At 51.5% G+C, this 21,877-nt stretch overlaps 1 protein-coding gene across 1 annotated transcript in view; it reads right to left on the bottom strand.

Annotated features, from left to right (window-relative positions):
* The window catches only part of TMC5 (transmembrane channel like 5), a 36,743-nt gene extending 17,223 nt beyond the window's left edge, over positions 1 to 19,520 (bottom strand). The window contains exons 1-11 of the mRNA XM_056138916.1: positions 18,790 to 19,520; positions 15,857 to 16,023; positions 15,157 to 15,246; positions 10,946 to 11,045; positions 10,047 to 10,131; positions 9,513 to 9,761; positions 7,807 to 7,955; positions 5,078 to 5,222; positions 4,033 to 4,188; positions 2,444 to 2,595; positions 900 to 978 (exon numbers count right to left, since the gene is read on the bottom strand). Coding sequence (XP_055994891.1) covers positions 900 to 978; positions 2,444 to 2,595; positions 4,033 to 4,188; positions 5,078 to 5,222; positions 7,807 to 7,955; positions 9,513 to 9,761; positions 10,047 to 10,131; positions 10,946 to 11,045; positions 15,157 to 15,246; positions 15,857 to 16,023; positions 18,790 to 19,520 — 2,103 coding nt within the window. The remainder of the gene's footprint in view (positions 1 to 899; positions 979 to 2,443; positions 2,596 to 4,032; positions 4,189 to 5,077; positions 5,223 to 7,806; positions 7,956 to 9,512; positions 9,762 to 10,046; positions 10,132 to 10,945; positions 11,046 to 15,156; positions 15,247 to 15,856; positions 16,024 to 18,789) is intronic.
* Positions 19,521 to 21,877: the final 2,357 nt, after the last annotated feature.

The following is a 21,877-nucleotide window of genomic DNA, read 5'->3' on the forward strand; positions in this document are numbered from 1 at the left end:
AGTTGAGAAACTTGTTTCCTGGTAGCAAAGATTAAGAAACCAAAGTAAAGGGGCCAGAGGCAATAGAATAGCAGGTAAGGTACTTGCCATGCATGTAGCCAACAAAAGTTACATTTCCACATCCCATTTGGTCCCCTGAGTACACTAGGACACTAGGAGTAATTCCTGAGTGCAGAGCCAGGCGTATTACTGGGTGTGACCCCAAAGCAGAGAAATAAAAGCAGAAAGACAAAAAGAAGGAAGGAAGGAAGGAAGGAAGGAAGGAAGGAAGGAAGGAAGGAAAGAAGGGAGGGAGGGAGGGAGAAAGAAAGAAAGGAGGGAGGAAGAGATGGAGGGAGGGAGGGAAGGAAGGAAGGAAGGAAGGAAGGAAGGAAGGAAAGAAAGAAAGAAAGAAAGAAAGAAAGAAAGAAAGAAGGGAGGGAGGGAGAAAGAAAGAAAGGAGGGAGGAAGAGAGGGAGGGAGGGAAGGAAGGAAGGAAGGAAGGAAGGAAGGAAGGAAGGGAGGGAGGGAGGGAGGGAGGGAGGGAGGGAGGAAGGAGAAGGAAGAAAGAAAGGAGAATAAGGAAGAAGAGGGAGGAAGTAACAAGGAAGGAAAAAGAAGGAAAGAAGGAGGAAGAGATGGAAAGGGAGAGAAAGAAAGGAAGAGATAAAGAAAGGAAAGAAGGAAGGGAGAAAAAAGAAAGAGAGAGAAAGAAAGAAAGAAAGAAAGAAGGAAGAGTAAGCAAGAGAGAAGAAGGAAGGATGGAAGGAAGGAAGGAAGGAAGGAAGGAAGGAAGGAAGGAAGGAAGGAAGGAAAGGAGGGAGGGAGGAAGAGAGGGAGGGAAGAAGAGAGGGAGGGGAGGGAGGGAGGGAGGGAGAGACTGGAGTGAGGACATAGAGGCAGAGTAGCAGAGATCTCACCTCCTGTCCAGACAGGGCCACGACATTGAGCCAATAGTAGCACAGAATCCCAATGATTGACATCTTCAGAAAGATGTTCCTAAATAACAGAAAAGAACAGTCATTCCTTTCATGATGACCACGAGTGCGTTCCTTCAGCCTTTCTTTCCTTCCGGGTACATCATACGAACGAATGTCCTCCCCGTCTGCTGTGCTGGGTGAGGGCCAGTTAGGCTAGTTCTGGCGAATGAGCGGTGAGCAGAAGCCCTTGTACCCTGGGCACTTCCTGGCACTCGGTGCCACTCACACGCCAGTGCTCTTCCTCTTCGGGAATGGCTGTCAGCAACAGTTTGCTAGTTGTGGCTCTTTCAGCCTGGATGCCTTAAGGCGAGCCAAACACGAGGCCTGGAGGTCACTTTGCGTGTAGAAACCCCGGCTTGATCCCTGCTGTTGCCTGGTCCCCCCAGCACTGCCAGGAGTGACACGTCACTCCAGTAAACAGTCTATGTTATTTATCAATAAAAGTTTTTTTTCTTTTTGGGTCACACCCGGCAGTGCTCAGGGGTTACTCCTGGCTCTCCACTCAGGAATTCCTCCTGGCAGTGCTCAGGGGACCCTATGGGATGCTGGGAATCGAACCCGGGTTGGCCGCATGCAAGGCAAACGCCCTCCCCGCTGTGCTGTGGCTCCAGTTCCTCAATAAAAGTCTCAAATAAAAGTCTTAATTGATTAAAACAATGAACCAAACAACTAAAAAGAGTTAAAACGGAAGTAGAGGAGATAACTCAAGAGAGAGCTAGAGCTTTGCTAGCAAAGAACCCGGGCTCTGCCCCTCAACACCACATGTACCCCCAAGTATTGCCAGATGTGCTCCCTGGCCCCCCAAAGGAAGGTAAAAGCAGCAAGTTACATATGGATACATCTAGATGTATCAGAAGTTCATGAAAATCCTGATTGTTTCTAACTCCTGGCCAAGGAGACACCTCTATTTGGCAGGCAAGAAAAAGAAAAAAGCAAAGAAGCCTGGCTAGGACTTTTTCCTTCAAATACAGAAATCTCGAAATATTAGGTTGGAGCCATAGTACAATGGGGAGGGCGCTTGCCTGGCATGCGGCCAGCCCAGGTTCAATTCCCGTCATCCTATACGGTCCTCTGAGCACTGCCAGGAGTAATTCCTGAGTGCGGAGGCAGGAATAACCCCCGAGCATCGCAGGGTGTGACCCTAAGAGCCAAAAAAAGAAAGAAAGAAAGAAAGAAAGAAAGAAAGAAAGAAAGAAAGAAAGAAAAAAATCTCGAAATATTCATCTGAAAAGGGGGTCAGGGCCAAAGCTAGCACAGCGAATAAGGCATTTGTATTGCGCACAGCTGACCAGGGTTTGTCCCCAATGTCCCAAATGGTCCCCCAAGCACCGCCTGGAGTGATTCCTGAGTGCAGAGCCAGGAGGAAGCCCTGAGCATCACCAGGTGTTGCCCTCTGAGCAAATACATAAATAAGTAATAAAAACAAACACAAATGAAAGAGGGGTCCGCAGCCGTTTCCTGGCAGGGGCTGCCCGCTCACTCACCGGATCAGGAGGCTGTAGACCTCGTGCCTCGGCAGCTCATAGTGTTCCACCAGCCTGAACATGGAGTAGAAGCGCGGCACGGCCAGGTTGATGCAGGAGACCACGAAGGGCAGGAGCAGCACCGCCCCGGGGTTCTGGTGACTCTGCAGGAACTGGCGGGAGGGAGGCAGAGACAGAGACCCGTAGCCCCCTGGGCATCATTCAGAAGATCCCCAGAAGCACCCACACTTTTTCAGGAGGGAGGGAGATGCAGGGAACGTTTTCAGCCACACTGGCAGTGCTCAGGGCTTACTCCCGGCTCCGTGCTCAGAATCATTCACGGCAGGGTTTGGAAGACTATTTGGGGTCAGGGATCAAAGTAAGCACGCTGCCCATTGTGCCATCTCTCCAGCCCCCTACATCACTTTTCCCTAGTCCAAGCACAAAAGCCAGGTTCAGGGGCCAGAGTGATAGCACAGCAGGGAGGGTGTTTGCTTTGCAAGCGGCTGACCCAGGTTTGATTCCCAGCATCTCATTATGGTCCTCAGAGCACCATCAGAAATAATTCCTGAGTGCAGAGCCAGGAGTAACCCCTGAGCATCGCTGGGTGTGACCCAAAAAGCCAAAAATAAATAAATAAATAAATAAATAAATAAAGGCGAGGTTTAGAGCATTCCTATTTTACAGGGGAGGAGTTCGGGACTCAGGAGGGTCAGATGGTGTGGTAGAGTGAAGGGGTGGAAGAAGGGGAGAGTTGCAATGTTGGGGGCACGAAACTCCAGCATGATCAGTGCCGTCAATCATGGTACCTCAAAAAAAATAGTTTGTCAAAATAACATCAAATCACCCACCAGCGTCTGAGACACCCTAATTATCTATTTTTTTCAGTGCCAGTCTTGGAACCCAGGTCTCATGCATGCCAGGCAAGTAGGTGCTCTGCCCTGGGCCCCGTGCCCTGCCCAAGCGTTCCTGAGTATCTCCTCGGCAGCAGCGCCTCAGAGGTTCGGGGAGAGCCAGACAGAGGAAGACAGCAGAGCTGACGGCAGCATTTGCCCGGGGCTGAGCTCTTCTTTTCTTCTTTTTGCTTTTTGGGTCACACCCGGTGATGCTCAGGGGTTCTTCCTGGCTCTGCACTCAGGAATGACTCCTGGCGGTGCTCGGGGGACCCTATGGGATGCTCGGAATCGAACCCAGGTCGGCCGCGTGCAAGGCAGATGCCCTACCCGCTGGGCTATTGCTCTGCCCCCTGAGGTCTTCTTAAACCAGAGCCTCCCCTGGGCCTTGGGATATGGTGAACGACGCTGACTCGGAGGTCCAAGCAGTAGCACTGCAGTCAGGCCAGGTTCAATCCCTGGCACTCCATCTAGTCCCCTAAGCTCCACCAGGAGGGATCCCCGAGCACAGAGCCAGGAGTCTCCTCTGAGCACTGCCACGTGGGCGAACAAGATGCCGATTCTGAATTCTCGGGGGGCTCAGGGCACTTGGGATTCTGCCTTGATAGAACCATCCAGCCCCAGCCAAGCAGCCGGCCTCACCCACCCCACCCCAAAACCCCCGTCTGCAGAGCGAGCTCTACCTCGGCCGAGTTCACGCTCCCAGGCCCTGCTCACCTCCGTGTTGTTCTCCGCCAGGTAATAAACGGCCGTACAGCAAGCAGCGGCCACTCCTGTGGATACCAGCCAGGCCGCCAGGTGGGCAGACAGGCGGAGGAGCCGCTGCCTGGCCGTCAGCTTGACCTGCTCCTGGCGCATTTCCGACAGGTTCTCCTGGAACACAGGGCCACACCGGTGGGTGCTTATAGGGCAGCCCCCACCCAGTGCTCGGCAGAAGCAGAGCCCCCAATCCAGCCCAGATCCACAGGCGAGCCAGAGAGCAGGGGGAGTTCTCAGGGGAATCATGAAACCCCCCATCCTCTCAAAGGGACTCAGGACCCCCCTCTCTGTCCCCAAGGTCTCCAACAAGGGAGACAGATGGAGCAGGGCACTGGGACGTGCCGACGGCGCTTTCCCGGAGAGCACAGCTTCACCCAGGAGGGAGTTAACCTCGGCACCCTCTTGCCAGAGCCCTCTTGTGTCTCAACTCTGTTTGCTCTTTTTTAATAATAATAATATTTTCCCCTAGCGACCAAGGATTCTCGAGCTACTTGGCTGACATTTGTGGCTGAACCATGCTGTTTTGTGCAGCTGTCCCATGCATGGCCAGCAGTGTCCTGGGCTCTGTTCCCCGCTAGGGTCAGTAGCAACCCTTCTTCAACTTGCCAACAACCCCCACCCCCCAAATCTCCAGACATTGCCTTATGTTGCCTAAGGAGCAAGGCCTCGAGACACTGGAGAAAAATGGAAGCCTGATACTGTGGTATCAGGAAATATTCACATGGAATGCTTTAATAGAAACTGCTAAATTGCCCTCCAGTATGTCTGTACTGTACTAATGACAATGCCTCTGTGTCGGGGAGATTATCCATTTCCCAACATCATCGCCAGCATTGGGGGTATTATGAATATTTTTAGTTTTTTGGGGGGGGTTAAGAAGAACCAACCTCATGGACAATAGACAGGTGCTCCATTAAAACCTTAAAACAAAAAAAGTTACAGGGACCCTGGAGGAGGGAAGCCTGGCTTGGAGCAGACACGGCTTAAAGTGCACTTTTCTTACCCTTATCTCCATGCTAAGATTCTTCTGCTTCAGCTTTACTGCCTTCTCATTTGTGATGGTGAAGTCCCAGCAAAAAATCAGTTTTGCAATCCCACTGGAGTAAATGTGGGGGTTGATGAAGTTGTTCCGGAAGTACCTGGCCATGCTAGGGGACAAAAATCAACACGCACTGAATTATTAGCACGGCCGCCAGGCAATCAGGGTTCAAAGAAACAGGTTCTATGATTCATGGCGCAAGGCAACCAGAGGCATGGGGCCCAAGGTCTTTGAAACCAGCAACAACAAAGGTCATTAAGAGCATGGGCTCAGGGATGGGTCAACGGTTAGAAACATGCTCAAGTGTGTGAGGACAAAGGGCAGTTAGGACAGAGAAGGGACCAGTGTGACAATAAGAGAAGTGATCATTCTGGACAAGAACCGAACGCTGAAAGGAAGTAAAGGGATGTGTATGATGACCTTTCAGCGTCTTTATTGCAAACCATAATGCCCAAAAGGTGGGAGGGAGGGAGAGAGAGACAGAGACAGACACAGACGCAGACACAGAGACAGAGAGAGACAAAGACAGAGAAACAGAGACAGAGAAGTGCCTGCCATAGAGACGGGGGTGGGTGGGAGGGAAACCGAGGACATTGGTGGTGGGAAACGCACACCACGCAGGCACTGGTGTCAGAACATTGTGTGACTGAATCCTAGTCACGAGCAACTTTGTACCGTGTGTCTGAAGGTGATTTCATTAAAAAACAAAAAAGACAGCATGGCCTCGGGAACCAACAGCCAGACTGCCAAAGCCCAGATTGGCAAACTGGGGTATCATGGTGTCACTGCAATGGTTCTGAGCCTGGTTTCCCTCACTGTGCATCAGCAGGAATGATGACAGCGACCTCAGCACGGGGGGAAGATGCATTTCTGCTGCTGCTGTGATGCTTTACCATGAATGGAATGACTTTAAACAACACGAACGTAATTTCTTAGTCAAAGGTCAGTGTTGGCACCACTGAGTGCATCCAGGGGTTCTAGGTTAGAGATCCCAAGTTCTCTTGCCCTATCTTCCCCTTTTCAGGCAAAGTAACATTTCAGTGATCCCCACCCTCAGATATGTGCTTTCCTTCAGTGAATGAAGCTCCCCTAATAGCATTGAGGCTCTACTGTCCCCCTCGACCCCGGCTTTAATTTAGTGCCCACTCTGGGGGAGCTATCCTAAGCTCTGCAGCTAGAGGTCGCCTGCTTTCCTTGGCTTGCAGCCCCTTCCTCCAAGTTCAAAGCCAGCAGTGTAGCATTTCCTCTTGCTGGTTGATTTTGATCTTCCAGTGATGGGCATTCCTGGGATTACATCCAGCCCTGGGATTACACAATCCAGGTAAGGGCCTTAATTTTATCTGCAAAGGCCATTTGTAGATAAGGTCACAGAGTCACGGGTTCTAAGGGTTAAGATCTTAGACCACCTCAGGCGGTGGGGACCGAAAGTCCAGCCATGAGGCAGCTGTTCAGGGTCTTGGAGCCACAGAAGACTCAGTAAAAGGGGTCCATAAGGACAGACCATGGGCCTTGTCTTGTAATAAATGCAAGCAAAACGGATGCCTCCTTTTCTAAAAGGTAGCACTGTAGCGCTGTCCTCCCTTTGTTCATCGATTTGCTTGAGCGGGCCCAATAATGTCTCCATTGTGAGACTTCTTGTTACTGTGTTTGGCATATCGAATACATCACGTGTAGCTTGCCAGGCTTTGCCATGCGGGCGAGATACTTTTGCTAGCTTGCCAGGCTCTCCAAGAGGGGCAGAGGAATAGAAGCCAGGTCGGCGGGTCAGCTGAGTGCAAGGTATCACCACTAAATGCTGCTTAGGACACAGAGCCCAGGGCATGTGCTTTAAGCATCATGGAGCATCTTATGTGACCCAAGGGGTCACGCCCGCTAGTGCTCAGAAGTTACTCCTGGCTCTGCTCTCAGAGATCACTCCTGGCTGACTCGAGGGACCCTTGGGGATGCCGGAGATTGAACCCGGCCTAGCAGCGTGCAAGGTAAACACCCTCCCCACTGTCCTATCACTCCGGCCCCCGGATCCTTTTCTTTAAAGGCTCAGGCTCCACACTCAGATCTTATCCAGCATGATCATTTCCAGTCATTATTGTCATACTGGTCCCTTCTTTATCTTCAAAAATGGGCAAAGGGGTACACATGGTAACCTTTCAGTATCTGTATTGTAAACCACGAGGTCCAAAAGAAGTGAGGAGAGAGGGAGGGAGGAAGGGAGAGTCAGAGAGAGAGAGAGAGAGACGGAGACAGAGAGACAGAGACAGGCAGAGACAGAGACAGGGAAACAGAGACAGACAGAGACACACACAGACAGAGAGATCAGAGAGACAGAGAGAGACACACACACAGACAGAGAGAGAGAAGAAAAGTGTCTGCCATAGAGACAGGCTGAGGCACGTGGCTGGCGGGCGGGAAACTGGGGACATTGGTCCTGGGAAATGTGCACCGGTGGAAGGACGGGTATTGGAACATTGTACGACTGAGACTCAGTCATGACCAGTTTCGTAATGGTCTATCTCACGAAGGGGGGGTTGTTTGGCTTTTTTAATAAAATCAAGATCCAGGCTCAGCTCTCTGCCTCCCTACCTCAGCGGTCATGGACCATGGCACGGTTTCGAGACTCTGAAATGTTGCTAAAGTCTGAAAGGTGCAGGAAATGGACCAGCCACTCCCTTGCCTTTGTCCCCCCGGCCCAGTACCTGAAGAGGAGAGCGAAAAAGCAGACCACCAGACAGGCAGCGACGGTGAAGAGGTACGCCAGCTGCATGTTGTAGGCGGGGCCTGTCCCGTGCTGGATGGTGGAGTTGGTGTAAAAGCCATAGTACATCACGGTGTGGTTAAAGTAACCCTGCGAGGGGCAAGAGACCCCAGGTCAGCACTGCAGGTCACTTCAGCCAGAGCGGCAGTGCGCCTTGGAGGCCCTGGGGTGCTTCAATGGCCAAGGCCCCGCACTGCAAGCGTGAGGCCAAGCGTCACCCCCCCAGTACTGCTCCATGAGAGCTGAGGGAGGGCCCCAGGCATTCCCTGAGGGGGTTGGCGGTTCACAGGGGGTGCTGGGATCAAACCCAGTTTGGCCACATGTCAGGCAAGCACTCCACCTGCTGTACCGCCCTGCTCGCCAGAGAAAACTTTTTCTCTGTCAGAGAAAAGGAAAACAAAGACAAACTAAGGTCATTGGTTTAAGCGTTCTACTGCAAGATTCGGCTTTTTGTTTGGGAGCTCACCTAGGGATTGTTCCTGACCCAGTGCTCAGAGATCACTCCTAACTCAGTGCTCAGAAATTCTCCTGGACTGGTGCTCTGAGGTCACTCCTGGCTTGGGGCACCTGCCTTGTGAGTGTCTGCTCAAGTCCCCGACAGCCCCACCAGTGCTGAAACAGTCCTGGCATCTTTGCCCTCTTCGGTCCTGGCAGCATAGACAATTTTTAGCTCCCCCGCACTCAGGCATCCCTGAGCACTGCAGACAGGGGTTGAGCTCCTGTTGAGCGTCACCCCCCAAAATGCATGTGTTTCAGGGCGCACTTGGTGAGTGTAGTGTGAAACCCCACCCCGCCAAGACCCCGCTGAGCGCCGAAGTCATCATTTGCGCTCCGCTGAGAAGCGTGTGACCCAGGGAGGGCATGAGTGAGAGGAACACCACAGCTCGAGGAGCACTGTTCTCAGGGAGAACCACAGCCCATCAGCAACTGCCACAAGCCACAGCAGAGAAGTGTGTGAGGGACGGAGAGAGAGGGATGTGGGGAGGGAATGTGCCTTGCATGTGGCTGACTCGGGTTTGAGCCCCGGCACCCCATACAGTCCCATGAGTCCCACCAGGAGTGATTCTGAGCACAGATACAGGGGTAAGCCCTGAGCACCACTGGGTGTGGCAAAAAAAACAACAAAGAACCAGGTGAGCAGCCCGGCCGTGTATGCGTGTGGTCCAGTTACTGTGGTATCGGCAACAACAAATGGGGGTCAGAAAGGAGAGGCACGGGGCTAGGGCTGCAGGACAGTGGGCAGGGTGCTTGCTGAGCATGCGATCAACCTGGGTTCGATCCCTGATGCTCCACATGCTCCCCCACCCCTCGCCAAGCACCGCCAGGTATGATCCCTGAACACAGAGCCAGGAGTAAGGCCTGAGCACCTCTGGGTGTGGCCCCAAAACGAACAAACAAACAAACAAATTTAGGACAGGAGAGGAGAGGGTTGTACCTGCGGAGATGTGCCTATTTCTGGGCAACTCAGATGCAACCAGCTTACCTACCTCTGGAGAACAGAACTTGGCTACGGACAAATTGCCTCTGGGGATGAACATTCTAAACATCTGCTTCCCCACCAGTTGGCACCCCAGAGGGATGAGCTTCTCTTTCTGGGTCTGGCCCTGGGTCCGAGGCAGTGGGGTTGAGTCGGGACAGAGAACTTACCGAGCCCGTGAAGAACTCAAGCCCCGTGAAAGGGAGGTTGTTCTTCTCAGCCATGGTCAGCTGGGGGATGACGAGGAAGCTGAAGGTCATGATGAAGGAGAAAATGTTGAACTTCCAGAGCCAGCGCAGGAAGTTGAAGTAGGACAGGACGCTGGTCCCGAACTTGCCTCCGATGACCTTGAACGTCTTCTGCCACAGGTTGAAGGCACTGAGCAGCTCCGACAGGCCGTTCCTGGCTCTCTGGTACCCCTGGGGTCCGGATCAAAGGGCAGATTGGACATCTGTTCTGGCACCTTCCAGAACATTCCAGGACCCCCCTCCCTACTGGGTCCATGGTGGAGATCAGCTGCTAATCCCCAGGGCCACCAAGACTGCTGGGAAGCCCACCTCCTCTTAATGCCTGCAGCTTTCGGCGGCTCAGCCCCAGCTGTCACAGCCTCTCCCCAACGTGAGCCCTGTCCTCCCTCCACCTCCACCCCATCTTCACCTCTCTCAATGTGCCCATTTTACAGATGGCTGTCGAGGCGGGCCCACCTGGGAAACGGAGTCCAGGCACTGCGTGCAGCAGCCCAGCTCCAGACGACGGGGCTGTTTGCTTTTCTCACTGCTCACCAGCTTCCTGCAGGGATGGCGGGAGGAAGGAAGGGGCGGTCAGCTGGGTCGGGGAGCTGGCTCAGAGCCAGCGGCCCGGGTTCCATCCCCATCGGGGTTCACACCTGGCTCTGGGCTTGGGCTTGAACCTGGGTCAGCCGCATGCACAGCAAGTGCCCTGCTCACTGTCCTGTCACTCTGGCCTCCCAAAGGAGACCTCGCTGATTCCCCACCCGCTTTGTTTAATTTTCAGCTTGCTGGGCTGCATTTAGCACCACTGGTGATCTGCCAGTTAGTTATTTTTGTTTGTTGGTTTGGTTTTTGGTTTCTGGGCCACCCCTGGCAATGCTCACGTTTCACTCCTGGCTCTGCACTCAGGAATTACTGGAGGTGCTTGGGGGGCCACCTGGGATGCCAGGATTGAAGCCGGGTCGGCTGTGTGCAAGGCAAACGCCCTCCCCGCTGTAATGTCACTCTGGCCCCAACCTATCAGTTTCAAGGGGCCCAAGTTAGGTAGTTTATAAAATGCCCCTTCATTGGGGTTTTCTTGCTCTTGCTCTTCCTCTCGTTTGACTGGACTTACGGGTGGGAGGTTAATCTGGAGTTGCGGGTGAGGATCACCTTGTGGTCATGATGAATATCTGTGGGAAGCCAGCCTTGATGGCCCTGACCAGGTGAGGTGAAAGCTCTTGGGGGATCAGGCCTGTCACTCCGTTCTCTCCGAGGACGATTTCCTAGGGGGAAATTCCTAGGGACGATTTCCTAGGACCATCCACTTGTCTCTCACTTTGATTTCTTGCTGGGACAGGGGCGAGTAAAGGGGCTCCATGACTCAGGCGTACCTCAGGATTCTCTTCTCGTCCATGGTCCTCGGCTGACTCCTGATGGCTTTGTTTCTCTCTCGCAAGGTCATGGGGGCCAGTGTCGCGATCAGCTTTTGGACTGCGGAAGAAATAAAGAGTTTGACTGTTTCCTCCTGACGCCCCCTCCTCGGGAGCAGGGCGCTGTCAAACGAGGTGCTAGTATAAGAGCCTGCTTCTGGAAGCTTCTTAGGAAGGGGATGTCAGAAATGACAGAGCAAAACCAACAGCCAAAGCCAGTGCGGGCAGCGTCTGTGTTGTGAGAGGAAAACCCAGTACGACCAAGCACTTCTGACTGCCAGATGTGTGCATGGTGACAAGTGTGGCCTGAAAAGTGAGATGCAGGGATGTGAGTATATGGGAATTCTGGTTTCCCTGACATTCTTTTTGTAAATAAAAGTCATTGTCCCTGCCACTGTCCTCCTGTTGTTCATAGATTTACTCGAGCGGAGACCATTCCAAAATAAATTTGTTTTAAAAATCTTCACAAGGGGCTGGAGCAATAGCACAGTGGGTAAGGCATTTGTCTTGTACACGGCTAATCCGGGTTCGATTCCCAGCATCCCATATGGTCCCCTGAGCACCACCAGGAGTAATTGCTGAGTGCATGAGCCAGGAATAACACCTGTACATTGCCAGGTATGACACAAAAAGAAAAAAAAATCCAGGTAAAAAAAAGATCATTCTTCCTCCCATGGGGTGTGGTGACCGGATATGCTCCCCCAGAAAACTGGGAGGTGCAGTTTGTATCTGTGACAGGTGGGGGTGGGCTCCCCAACCTCATTTCAGTGATTTCACCGAGGGAAGAGGGAGCCTCCAAACTCGAGTGAAGATCCCCTAAGAGGTATGGGGGGGCGAGGAGCGAAGAGAGGCGGAAGGAAATTGAGGGGATCACACCAAAGTGCAAAGCCATGAAAGGGGCACCGCAATGTCCAATAAAGGGGCTCACAACCACAAAATGCTTGAACGTGAACTTATTGTTTTTCTCCTTCCAGAAAAAACCCTGACAGCCTCTGGACCTGCTGCCCGGGGTCCTGTGAAGTCCAGCAGGAGCAGAGAGGCAGGCGCAGGGGGTGGGGGACAGTGAGGGGCCCCAAAGTCTGGACTCGTGGCCTTCTGCATGCACTAAGAATCTGGAGAGGGACCAAAGTAAACAGATGGTGAGGGTGTCAGGTTGGGAATCAGGCAGAGCCACACATCGGTCTGCCAGGTCTCCTCATCCCCCTGGACCTTGGGGTCCTCATCAGGCAAATGACCATCAAGCATGGCATGTGTGTGGGAGGAAAGGATGATAACACAGAGGAAAGACTCTGTGGGCACAGGATAGGAACTTGGCGGTGGCCATGTCACCAGGAGTTGTCAGAAATGCCCAAGGGACAGTCCTCCTCCCTAGCACCCTCTTCTCCTGTCCCTTCAACCTACAAACACAAAACAAACACTGTCCTCCAGTTGTTCATCGATTTGCTTGAGCGGTCCCAGTAACGTCTCCATTTTTTTGAGACTTGTTGTTTCTGTGTTTGGAATATTGAATACATCACGGGTAGCTTGCCAGGCTTTGCTGCGCGGGCGAGACGCTCTCGGTAGCTTGCCGAGCTCTCCGAGAGGGGCGGAGAAATCGAACCCAGCTCGGCCGAGCTGGCTGTGTGCAAGTCAAATGCCCTACCTACAAGTTATCTTTTTTATTTTTTTGCTTTTTTTTTTTTTTTTTTTTTTTTTTGCTTTTTGGGTCACATCTGGCAATGCACAGGGATTACTCCTGGCTCTGCACTCAGGAATTACTCCCGGCGTTGCTCAGGGGACCATATGGGATGCTGGGAATCAAACCCAGGTTGGCTGCATGCAAGGCAAACACCCCTCCCCGCTGTGCTATCGCTCCAGCCCCCCTACACGTTATCTTAAGACGAAACTCCAGAGATTACTTGGACGCCATCAGTTCCCTCCCTGGCATCTTACTACCTCGAATGCCTGTGTGCAACCTCCGTGGGGGTATCTGTGCCCTCGCTTTCTGGGCTCCTAAGGGCCTGAGCCAAGACTCACTCAAGAATTAGAACAACTGCTTGCCCGTTATGTTGCTTTCCTGGCTGGAGATCCGAGAGCCAGATACATTGGACTTGCACGAGATGCTGCTGAAACTCAATTTCAGCAGCTGCTTTCCGGGGTCGAGCTGGCTGGAGGACAGGTGAACCCCTGGGGCCACGTAGTCCACGTCAACGACGATTTCATTCACTCGATCATCAGGCAGCATTGCTGTCCTCCTCCGAGACTTCTCCACTGGGCTGAGCTCCCAGAGAGGATGGTCACACAGCTGGGAAGGCCTGGAGGTGGCCCCCACTGCACCCAAGAATCACATCACTTTCCTCCCTGGGGAGGTCCCCTAGAGAGCAGCTTTTCTGGCAGAGTTCTGTCTTGGTAGCTAGGTAAGAAATCAGAAACAGAATCCTCGACGGAATACAATGGGATTCTAGAAACGGAGGGAGGGCAGATGCTTCTGAAAGATTTAATCCAAGGCATAGTCACGTATCTTCATCGGGTGCCTCTGGCCAAGAACTTTCAGTCTATCTTGGTAATTGTATAAAGACCCCTGGAAGTCCAGATGCGGGTCGGCGTGAAAGTGGAGAGGGAACTTGCCTTGCACGTGGCTGACTTGAGTTCGAGCCCTGGCACCCCATCTGGTCCCCAGTGCCCTGCTAGGAGTGATTCCAGAGTGCAGAGTCAGGAGTAAGCCCGAGCACCACCGGGTGTGGACCCTCCAAACAAAATAAAACAAAAAATGCAAGTCCAGATGGGTTGCAAGTCATGGTGATAGCCATTCTCTCCCGGCTGGCCTGCCATTTCTCTCTCTCCTCGGTCTGTTCTCCTTTGGGTCAGACCAGCAGAAATCTCCTGCATCCTGTGTTCAGGTCCATTTTTCCCAGCTTCCAGGGTGGCTGAGCAAAACCTGTGACCTGTGAACTTATGATCTTATTTGGACGGTGAGATGTGAGGCTTCCAGGAAGGCTCTTGCGAATGGTTTGCCTGACTCACCCTTGCCCTTCCCACCTTCCCCTTCTTCCTGACCAGAGGCCACCATATTGGAAACAAGAGGTCACACTGTCTTGGCTTTCAGCTGGTGAGGGCAGAAGCTCTAGAAGGAGGCAGAGCCCACTGCAGACCCTCCCTTCATACTCGTTACAGAAGAAAACTAAATAACCCCCTTGCTTGTGAAGGGGGTGCAAATCCAAATGCAACTCCTATTCAAACGGACCCAATTCAGAAATTGCCTCACCAAGTTGTTTTGTTGATGATAAATTGTGTGGAGAGTGTGTGTGTGTGGGGGGGATTACTGACCTCCTCCTGCACCCACTCTTTTTGGGGGGGGGGGGGCGATACACAGGGGTTACTCTTGGCTTTGCACTCAGAAATTACTCCTGGCAGTGCTCAGGGAACCATATGAGATGCTGGGAATTGAACCCCAGTCTGCTGTGTGCAAGGCAAATGCCCTCCCCGCTGTACTATCACTCCAGCCCCCATCCTGCCCACACTCTTAACAGATGGGAAAATTGAAGTAGAATGCTGCTGTATCGCCTCACCTGGGATGACTCAGCAATGCCTGCCATTGTGTTAATGACGAGTATGCCTAGGCTTGTGTGTAATTACCCTTCGGAAGACCCAGTTGATGAATTTATTTGAGCAGGAACTGTGGACGGGTCAGGAATTCCCCGGGACTCTATTTTTCCTCCATCTGTTTCTTATCTCAGCTTGATTCCACTCATTGCTCCCCACCCACTGTCTTTGCCTTTACTGCCTGTGTGTGGAGCCAGGAATTGACCCGGGGCCTCATCCATGCAAAGCAATTGCATCCCCGGTCCCTATCCCTTGATGCAATTCAGGGAGCATGACCAGGCTCTGTCTAAGGTTTGCGGAAGAAAATTCTAACTTGGATGATTTGCTTCCTCCCCCATCCTCCCCAGTTCATAAGCCAACGCGTTCTCCTTGGTCTTCTGTCCGTGCAAATGTCTGTCACTACCAAGAGGATCCTAACGAAGACGCCTTAGTGTCAGAAAAGAAAAGATCTGCGTCTAAAAGAACACCTCTGTCATGAGTAGAGTGTGTGCTGCCGGATTGGAGGACAGGAGGAAGTGGCAATATCTGTCTGACCTGGACGTGACCCCTTTCCTGCTCTCAGACTGAAGATCCATCCAGTAAAACCTTACCTTGAGGTGGCTTGTTCCAGTCACATCCAGACAGAGGTGCGACTCCATAAGCACAGCCCGGGTTGATTTCACCAACATGTGCGAGGTGGGCTAAAATAAGAATGGAGTTAGGCCCTTTGCTTGTTAATCCCAACACACTCACAGTTTCCAAGCCCAGGGTGGACAGACAAGATAGGATGCAAGAAGGGTGCAAAATAGGATACAAAAAACCAGAACGCCAGAGAGCCAGAGCCAATGTTTTCACTGGATGACAGCTACTTCTAAGTCCCTCCCCGCCTGTCTAGCAGGGTCTTTGTGTCCAAGTGAACAACTTTAGGCTATGTTGGATTAAAGCTGAAGCTAACCTCACTGAGTACCAACACCCCGCTCCCCGGGGGTGGAACTAACATTCAATGTTTTGTAGTTATGTTGAAGCATGAAAAACATCAGGTGGTTTCACATGAAGAAAAATATCTCTGGGTTCCTTTGAAACATTTGTGTGACTGACCGTGCCAAGTTCTCATTTCCTCAGCACCACAACGAACCAGACTGGAACACTAAAGTCAGCCCTGCACTTGGCCAGCCCTTAGCGTGCCCCTGCCCCACCCCGGCCTCCTCGAGGCTGAGAGTCCAGCCCTGGTGAGGAGGACAAAGCCAGGCTCTCTCTGCTGGACTCTCTCATGATTGCTCCCAGAATGTGACCCCATCTCGATGTGTTTACCAAATCCTGCTCCAGGATCCCCTAGCCCAGAGTGGTCAAGTGGAGTCGCCATCTTGCTTAACTCAAAGGTTTCAGGGTGGTCTTCATGTTCTCTTGGAGAGATGTCCCATGGACTAGCACCCCCACGCTGAAATGAGGGCTGGACTGAAGATGTTCTCCTAGGCGGACTGAAATCCCGAAGAGATGGCTCAATACTTATGTCGTAGCATGGTGAGGTTAGTCACCTCAATTCATCAGTCCATTCTTCCATCCCTCTCTTCATCCCCGCATCCATCCAATTTTTCCATTTCTCCTCAATAAATCCAGCCATCCTCTCTCCATCCATCTATCCATAAATCACTCCTTCACTCATCCATTCAATCCCTTCCTCTACCCTCCCTCCTTTCATCCATCAAGAAATCCATCTATCTCTCTCTCCATCCACTTCTCCATACGTTCATCAGTCTATCCATCATTCCCTCCATCCATCCCTCCTTTCTCCACACCCCCATCAAGCCACCCATTCATTTAATCCAATCATTCCTCCATCCTCCATTCATTCTTCCTTCCTCTTCTTCTCTCCTTCATTCCATTAACAGGGGTGATGAAAAAAGATAAGAGGGTGATCACAAAGATAAAGTTACACAATGTCTATCCTCCTTGCCTGGTAAAAATTGTCATTTACCAAAGAAAAAAATCGACTATTAAAATCTTCTAGATACGATGATTCATTAAAAAAATAATAATAATAAATAAAATCTTCTTGACAAAATTTTTATTTGTAAAATATGAACCAGGATAAGTACAACTTTAAAAATCAACTTTGGGCCCGCCCGCTCCTCTCTGGAAAGAAAGATGGTGGCCGCACGGGAGCCTTGTGGAAAGCGGGTTTGAGCCGGGCTCGGGGGAGCGGCGGGGACCTCATGGGAAGGGGGGCTTTGTGGGCCGTCCCCCACGCCCCACCGAGGTCGCCAGCTGCCCCCCACGAGCGGCTCTCCGGCACGGCCACGGCCCCGGAGGCACAAGGACTTAGCACAGAGAACCAGCCGCTTGGAGCAGAAAAGCAAATGGACTTGTGTTGATCCGCGCCACCAAGCCTGCCCGGAGGGGGAAGGGCGTTGACCGGCCCGCCCGCTCCTCTCTGGAAAGAAAGATGGCGGCCGCACGGGAGCCTTGTGGAAAGCGGGTTTGAGCCGGGCTCGGGGGAGCGGCGGGGACCTCATGGGAAGGGGGGCTTTGTGGGCCGTCCCCCACGCCCCACCGGGGTCGCCAGCTGCCCCCCACGAGCGGCTCTCCGGCACGGCCACGACTCCAGGGCACAGAAATCAATCTCTTAACTAGCTAACTTTTAATAGAAATTCTTCCAGGGTCAATAAGTAAAATAGCAGAAATTCAAAACCGCGCAGCCGCTATGGCGGCCACGCGACATCATTTTATTCTTAAACCAAGTTGTAGAAAGCAAATCATTTCACAACGCTGTTTCAGCATGTCTGATTGGGGGGGGGGGTCGTAAACTCTAAACAATAATTGTGCATCTTCTATCGAAATAATCTATCTAGTCAAAGTAGATAGAGTATTAACTAGAACTCATCTGCCTCACAAGAATTGGGAGGGGTGGGAGGTGGGGGTCTATTGGGGTTCGGGGTTAAAAATGAGTATTGGTAAAGGGAAATGTGTTCGGTATCTACATGACTGAGACCTAAACCCGAAAGCTCTGTAACTTTTCCCACAGTGATTCAATAAATAAATAAATTATAAAAAAAAATCAACTTTGGGGGGGCTGGAGTGATAGCACAGCGGGTAGGGCATTTGCCTTGCATGCCGCTGACCCAGGTTCGATTCCCGGCATCCCATATGGTCCCCCGAGCACTTCTAGGAGTAATTCCTGAGTGCAGAGCCAGGAGTAACCCCTGAGCATTGCCGGGTGTGACGCAAAAAAATAAAAATAAACTTTGGGGGTTGGAGCGATAGCACAGCAGGTAGGATTGCCAGGTATGACCCAAAAAGAAAAAAAAAATACATTTTTTTTAAAAGGGACTGTCAACATTGGAAAAAAAAATTCACTCCATAAACTCTTATGACAGTAATGCAGAAGATCAACAGATCAAATCTACTCCAAACATGGTAAAGGTAAAGGCCCTCCCGTTGTTCGTCGATTTGCTCGAGCGGGCCCAGTAATGTCTCCATTGGAGACTTTGTTGTTACCGTGTCTGGCATATCGAATACGTCACGGGGAGCTTGCCAGGCTCTGCCGTGCGGGCGAGATACTCTCGGTAGCTTGCCGGGCTCTCCGAGAGGGGCGGAGGAGTCGAACTCGGGTCGGCCATGTTGGCCGCTTGTAAGGCGAACGCCCTACCCGCTGTGCTATCGCTCCACTCCAAACATGAAAAGTGATCAATTCTGACACTATTGTTCCAGTAAAGATGCAAGTGTTAATTCAAGACTAGCTAAACCAACTTGTACAATAACACAATTGAAGACTTATATTGACTTCAGGGGGTTAGGTCTTCAGAACATTTCCACTATTAAAAGTTATCCCTGAGGCCAGAGAGATAGCACAGTGGGTAGGGCTCTTGCCTTGCATGCGGCTGACCTGGGTTCAATTCCTGGCAACTCATGTGGTCCCCCGAGCCCCACCAGGAGTGATTCCTTAGAGCAGAGCCAGGAGTAACCCCTGAGCATCGCATTGTCATTAAACAACTAAATGAAAAATTAAAACAAAAAGCAAAATTAAACAACTAAATGAAATAATTTTAAAAAGATGAAATTAGGTAAGAACTAGGGGCCTCAAGCCTGGACTCCATGGCCAGACATGATCTCAGGTGGGCATGGGACACTCACACTTTGGTTGCAGAAACTGTGTCCCTCACCCCAGCACCACTAACCAGATTCCATTGGCTGGATGGTGCAGAATCATCTCCCCACCCCCAGTGGAGGGAGATGTTTGTACTTACTCCCTGGTCGTCTTCTGGGTCTTAGAAGGGCCAAAAGCATAACCATCAGCGCCTGGGTAGTCAGGTTCTTCCCAAAAGCCTGGAGACTTCTGATAATCCTTAGCACAGAAATAGTCTGGTTCCCCCCAAGGGTCCCGAGACTGCGCTTGACTCTTAGCCCCAGGGTAATCAGGTCCCGATAGAAAGCTGAGGTTGGGCTGCGTGCTGGAAGCGGCATATCCTGGATTTCTCTGGGAGCCCAGATGGTTGGAAGAGCTTCCCTGAGCTCCGGGATAATCTGGTTCTTCCCAGGAGGCAAGATGATTTGGATTTGTTCTGGGGCGGACATAGTTTCCACGATGCTGGGAATCTGCAAGACCAGGGTTGCGTCTGGATTCTGAGTGGTATGGATCTCTCCGTGACCCGGGATAATCCGGCTCTTCAAAAGCTCTGGGATACTGCGGACTTCCAGCCCCTACAGCATGAGGATGGTGTCTGGTACCAGAGGGGTCTGGATTACTCCACGACCCAGGATGATGCAGTCCTGCTAGAGAGCTCGAGGAGCCAGGACTTGGCCTGGAGCCTGCAGAGCAGCCATTCCTGGGGCTGGGGTCCTGGAGACTGGTCCAAGGGCCCCGAGAATCTGGAGATGCCTGAGTTTTCCAAGGCCCCTGGGTTTGGTTCCGAGGCCCTAAGTAGTCTGGGTCATCCGGATCATCTTCATACCCGTAATTCCTATAGTAGGCCGACATGTTGCTTTAGACTCTTTGCCCTGGAGGGTTAAAATGTTGCTGCATTTTCAGTTACTCAGGATTTTCTTTTCTTTATCTGAAAACAAAAAGGAAGGAAGCAGTCAGATTTTTTTTAGATTTTTTTGTTCCCTGAGGAGGTTGCTAATTGTCTTCTAGCTGATTATAACCAGTATCTCCTTGCTCCGATAATAGAAGACACAGTTCCCCAGAACAGAGTTCCCCAGACTTCACGGTACTTAGGCATGGCCCTGACCATGGTCGATGAGTGATCTATATCAACTTTCAGGCTGTGTGGCCACAGGGGAGGAGGCATTCCTTTTTTTTTTTTCTCAATCCCTCTACTTCCTGTGGGCTGAAGTACAGAAGTATCAGTGTGCTATCTCAGACCACACCTCCAAAGGCAGTGCCCACCCCCTAGGAAGAACCACAATACAACAGAGCAAAGGCGCAGATGGTGACCAAGATCAACAAATCCACTTGGACTTTTATTTCAACATCTTTGGCCATTCCCAATGGTGCTGGCAACTACTTAATCCAGACTGGTGCTGGGGATGGAGGGTGGTCGGAAGCAGTGGTCATTGTGATGACGGGAGGTTGAGCCCTGTACTCCCACACGCAGAGCTAATGCCCCAGTTTTTGGAACCATCTCCTGGTCCCTTGACTCGGACCTTGATAGAAAGAAACCTTGACCACGTGCATTTGCTGGGTTTGGGGGTCTCTGATACACAGACCACCTTTATATTCTGCTGCATCCTTTCCCTTGATGTTGGAGAGGGGAGGAAGAGATCGAAAGAAACAAGGAAAGGACTTGTGATTGGAGAGTTGAAGCATCGAGCAGAATGAGTGACAGGAGGAAGAAAGGCAAATGGTAACACAAAGACTTGAGTAAGGAGATCATTACGCCTATTTCTACCATTTTGAAACTATGACTTTATGAATTTCATGAGCTCAAACCTACAGGCTTGCAAACTCTCAGATTAGATGGGAGGACAGTTAGGGATTATTTGCGCATGTCGGTTAGCCTATTTCCCTTCCATTGCATATCAACCCCAACAACCCCAAGATTTCCCTCTGGGTATCTGGCCTCTGGGTATCACCTCTTACCCAAATGATTCTGGGAAAGCAGACTTCCTGCAGTCAGTAGTGTTCACCTGACCCAGCCTGGGCAATCAGTGTGCACCCTGGCCAGGGCTGGTTTCAGGAAAAAGCACCTAATTCCAATCAGCCCTCCAGGACCTTGAGTAGACTTGGAAGGGGGTGGGGGGGAAGGGTCACATTTCCTTGTGTTTGCTACGGAAATAGACTGTAAGGACTTTAAACTGAGAGCCTCTGAGTAGAAAAGAGAATACATGGGGGTGGGGGTGGGGATGGGGGAGACACTTCAAGGAAGAATCAGTAGGGTTAAGGTTAGTGGACTGGCCCTGCACGGGAGGGTGGAAGGTAAGGAAAAGAAGGAAAATCCGTCTCCACCATCTCGAGCCAAGAGGCATCGATGAATGGGGAGGATTTTGCAAGAGGAAGTAGACCATTTGCAAAGTTCAGCCAATGCTTCTGTTTATCTCTGTGTCAACAAAATGGGCTAGATTTTGAGTAATCAGAGCTAAAGAATTTACCCTTCTACCATCGCCTAGAATGTTCAAAGGTCAACTCAACTCTCAATTTCTCAACCTAGCAGGTTTGTTTGGTTTTGGGGACCACACATGGTGGTGCGTTCAGGGTTTATTCCTGGCTCTGTGCTCTGTGTTCACGGGTCACTCCTGATAATGGTTGGGGGACCTTCTGCAGTGCTAGTGATCCAGCCCGGATTGATTGCATGCAAGGCAAGAGCTAACCATTGTACTATCTCTCTGACCCCTAGCAGAAATTCATTCTTCCCTTCAACTTTGTCTCTGCCAGGCATTTCACTGCCCGAGTGACACCCAGCCCTACTCTCTGTCCACAGATTGGTGTGAACACAAAACCCAACAAGGACGACTTTACCCCTGGCCAAGTGATTGGGTCAGGTATAGAACCCAACTATTGCCAAATACATTCTGTTCTAAGAGAATTGCCAGAGACTTTGGGGAGAGACAAGCTCTCTCTTTTGGGTGCACAGGAAGTGAGGTGGTGATGAAGTGCCTGGGGTCACCAGTGGGCAAGGCTGTCCGGAGAGAACAAATGAGAGAAAGAAAGATTGAAAGAGAGAGGGGAGAGAGAGAGCGTGCGAGAGAGAAAGAGAGAGAGTTGGGATCCATAAAGAGAAAGCTGGCTCAGAAAAAGAATGGGGCCTTAATCACCTGCTGTGCACGTATTCTGTCCCAGTTCAGTCCCCAGTATTGTGGAGTATCACCTGAGCATGCCTGGAGTGAGCCCCCCTC

The sequence above is a fragment of the Sorex fumeus genome, unplaced genomic scaffold (assembly GCF_029834395.1).
Source record: "Sorex fumeus unplaced genomic scaffold, SorFum_2.1 ptg000130l, whole genome shotgun sequence".
Taxonomy (NCBI): Eukaryota; Metazoa; Chordata; class Mammalia; order Eulipotyphla; family Soricidae; genus Sorex; species Sorex fumeus.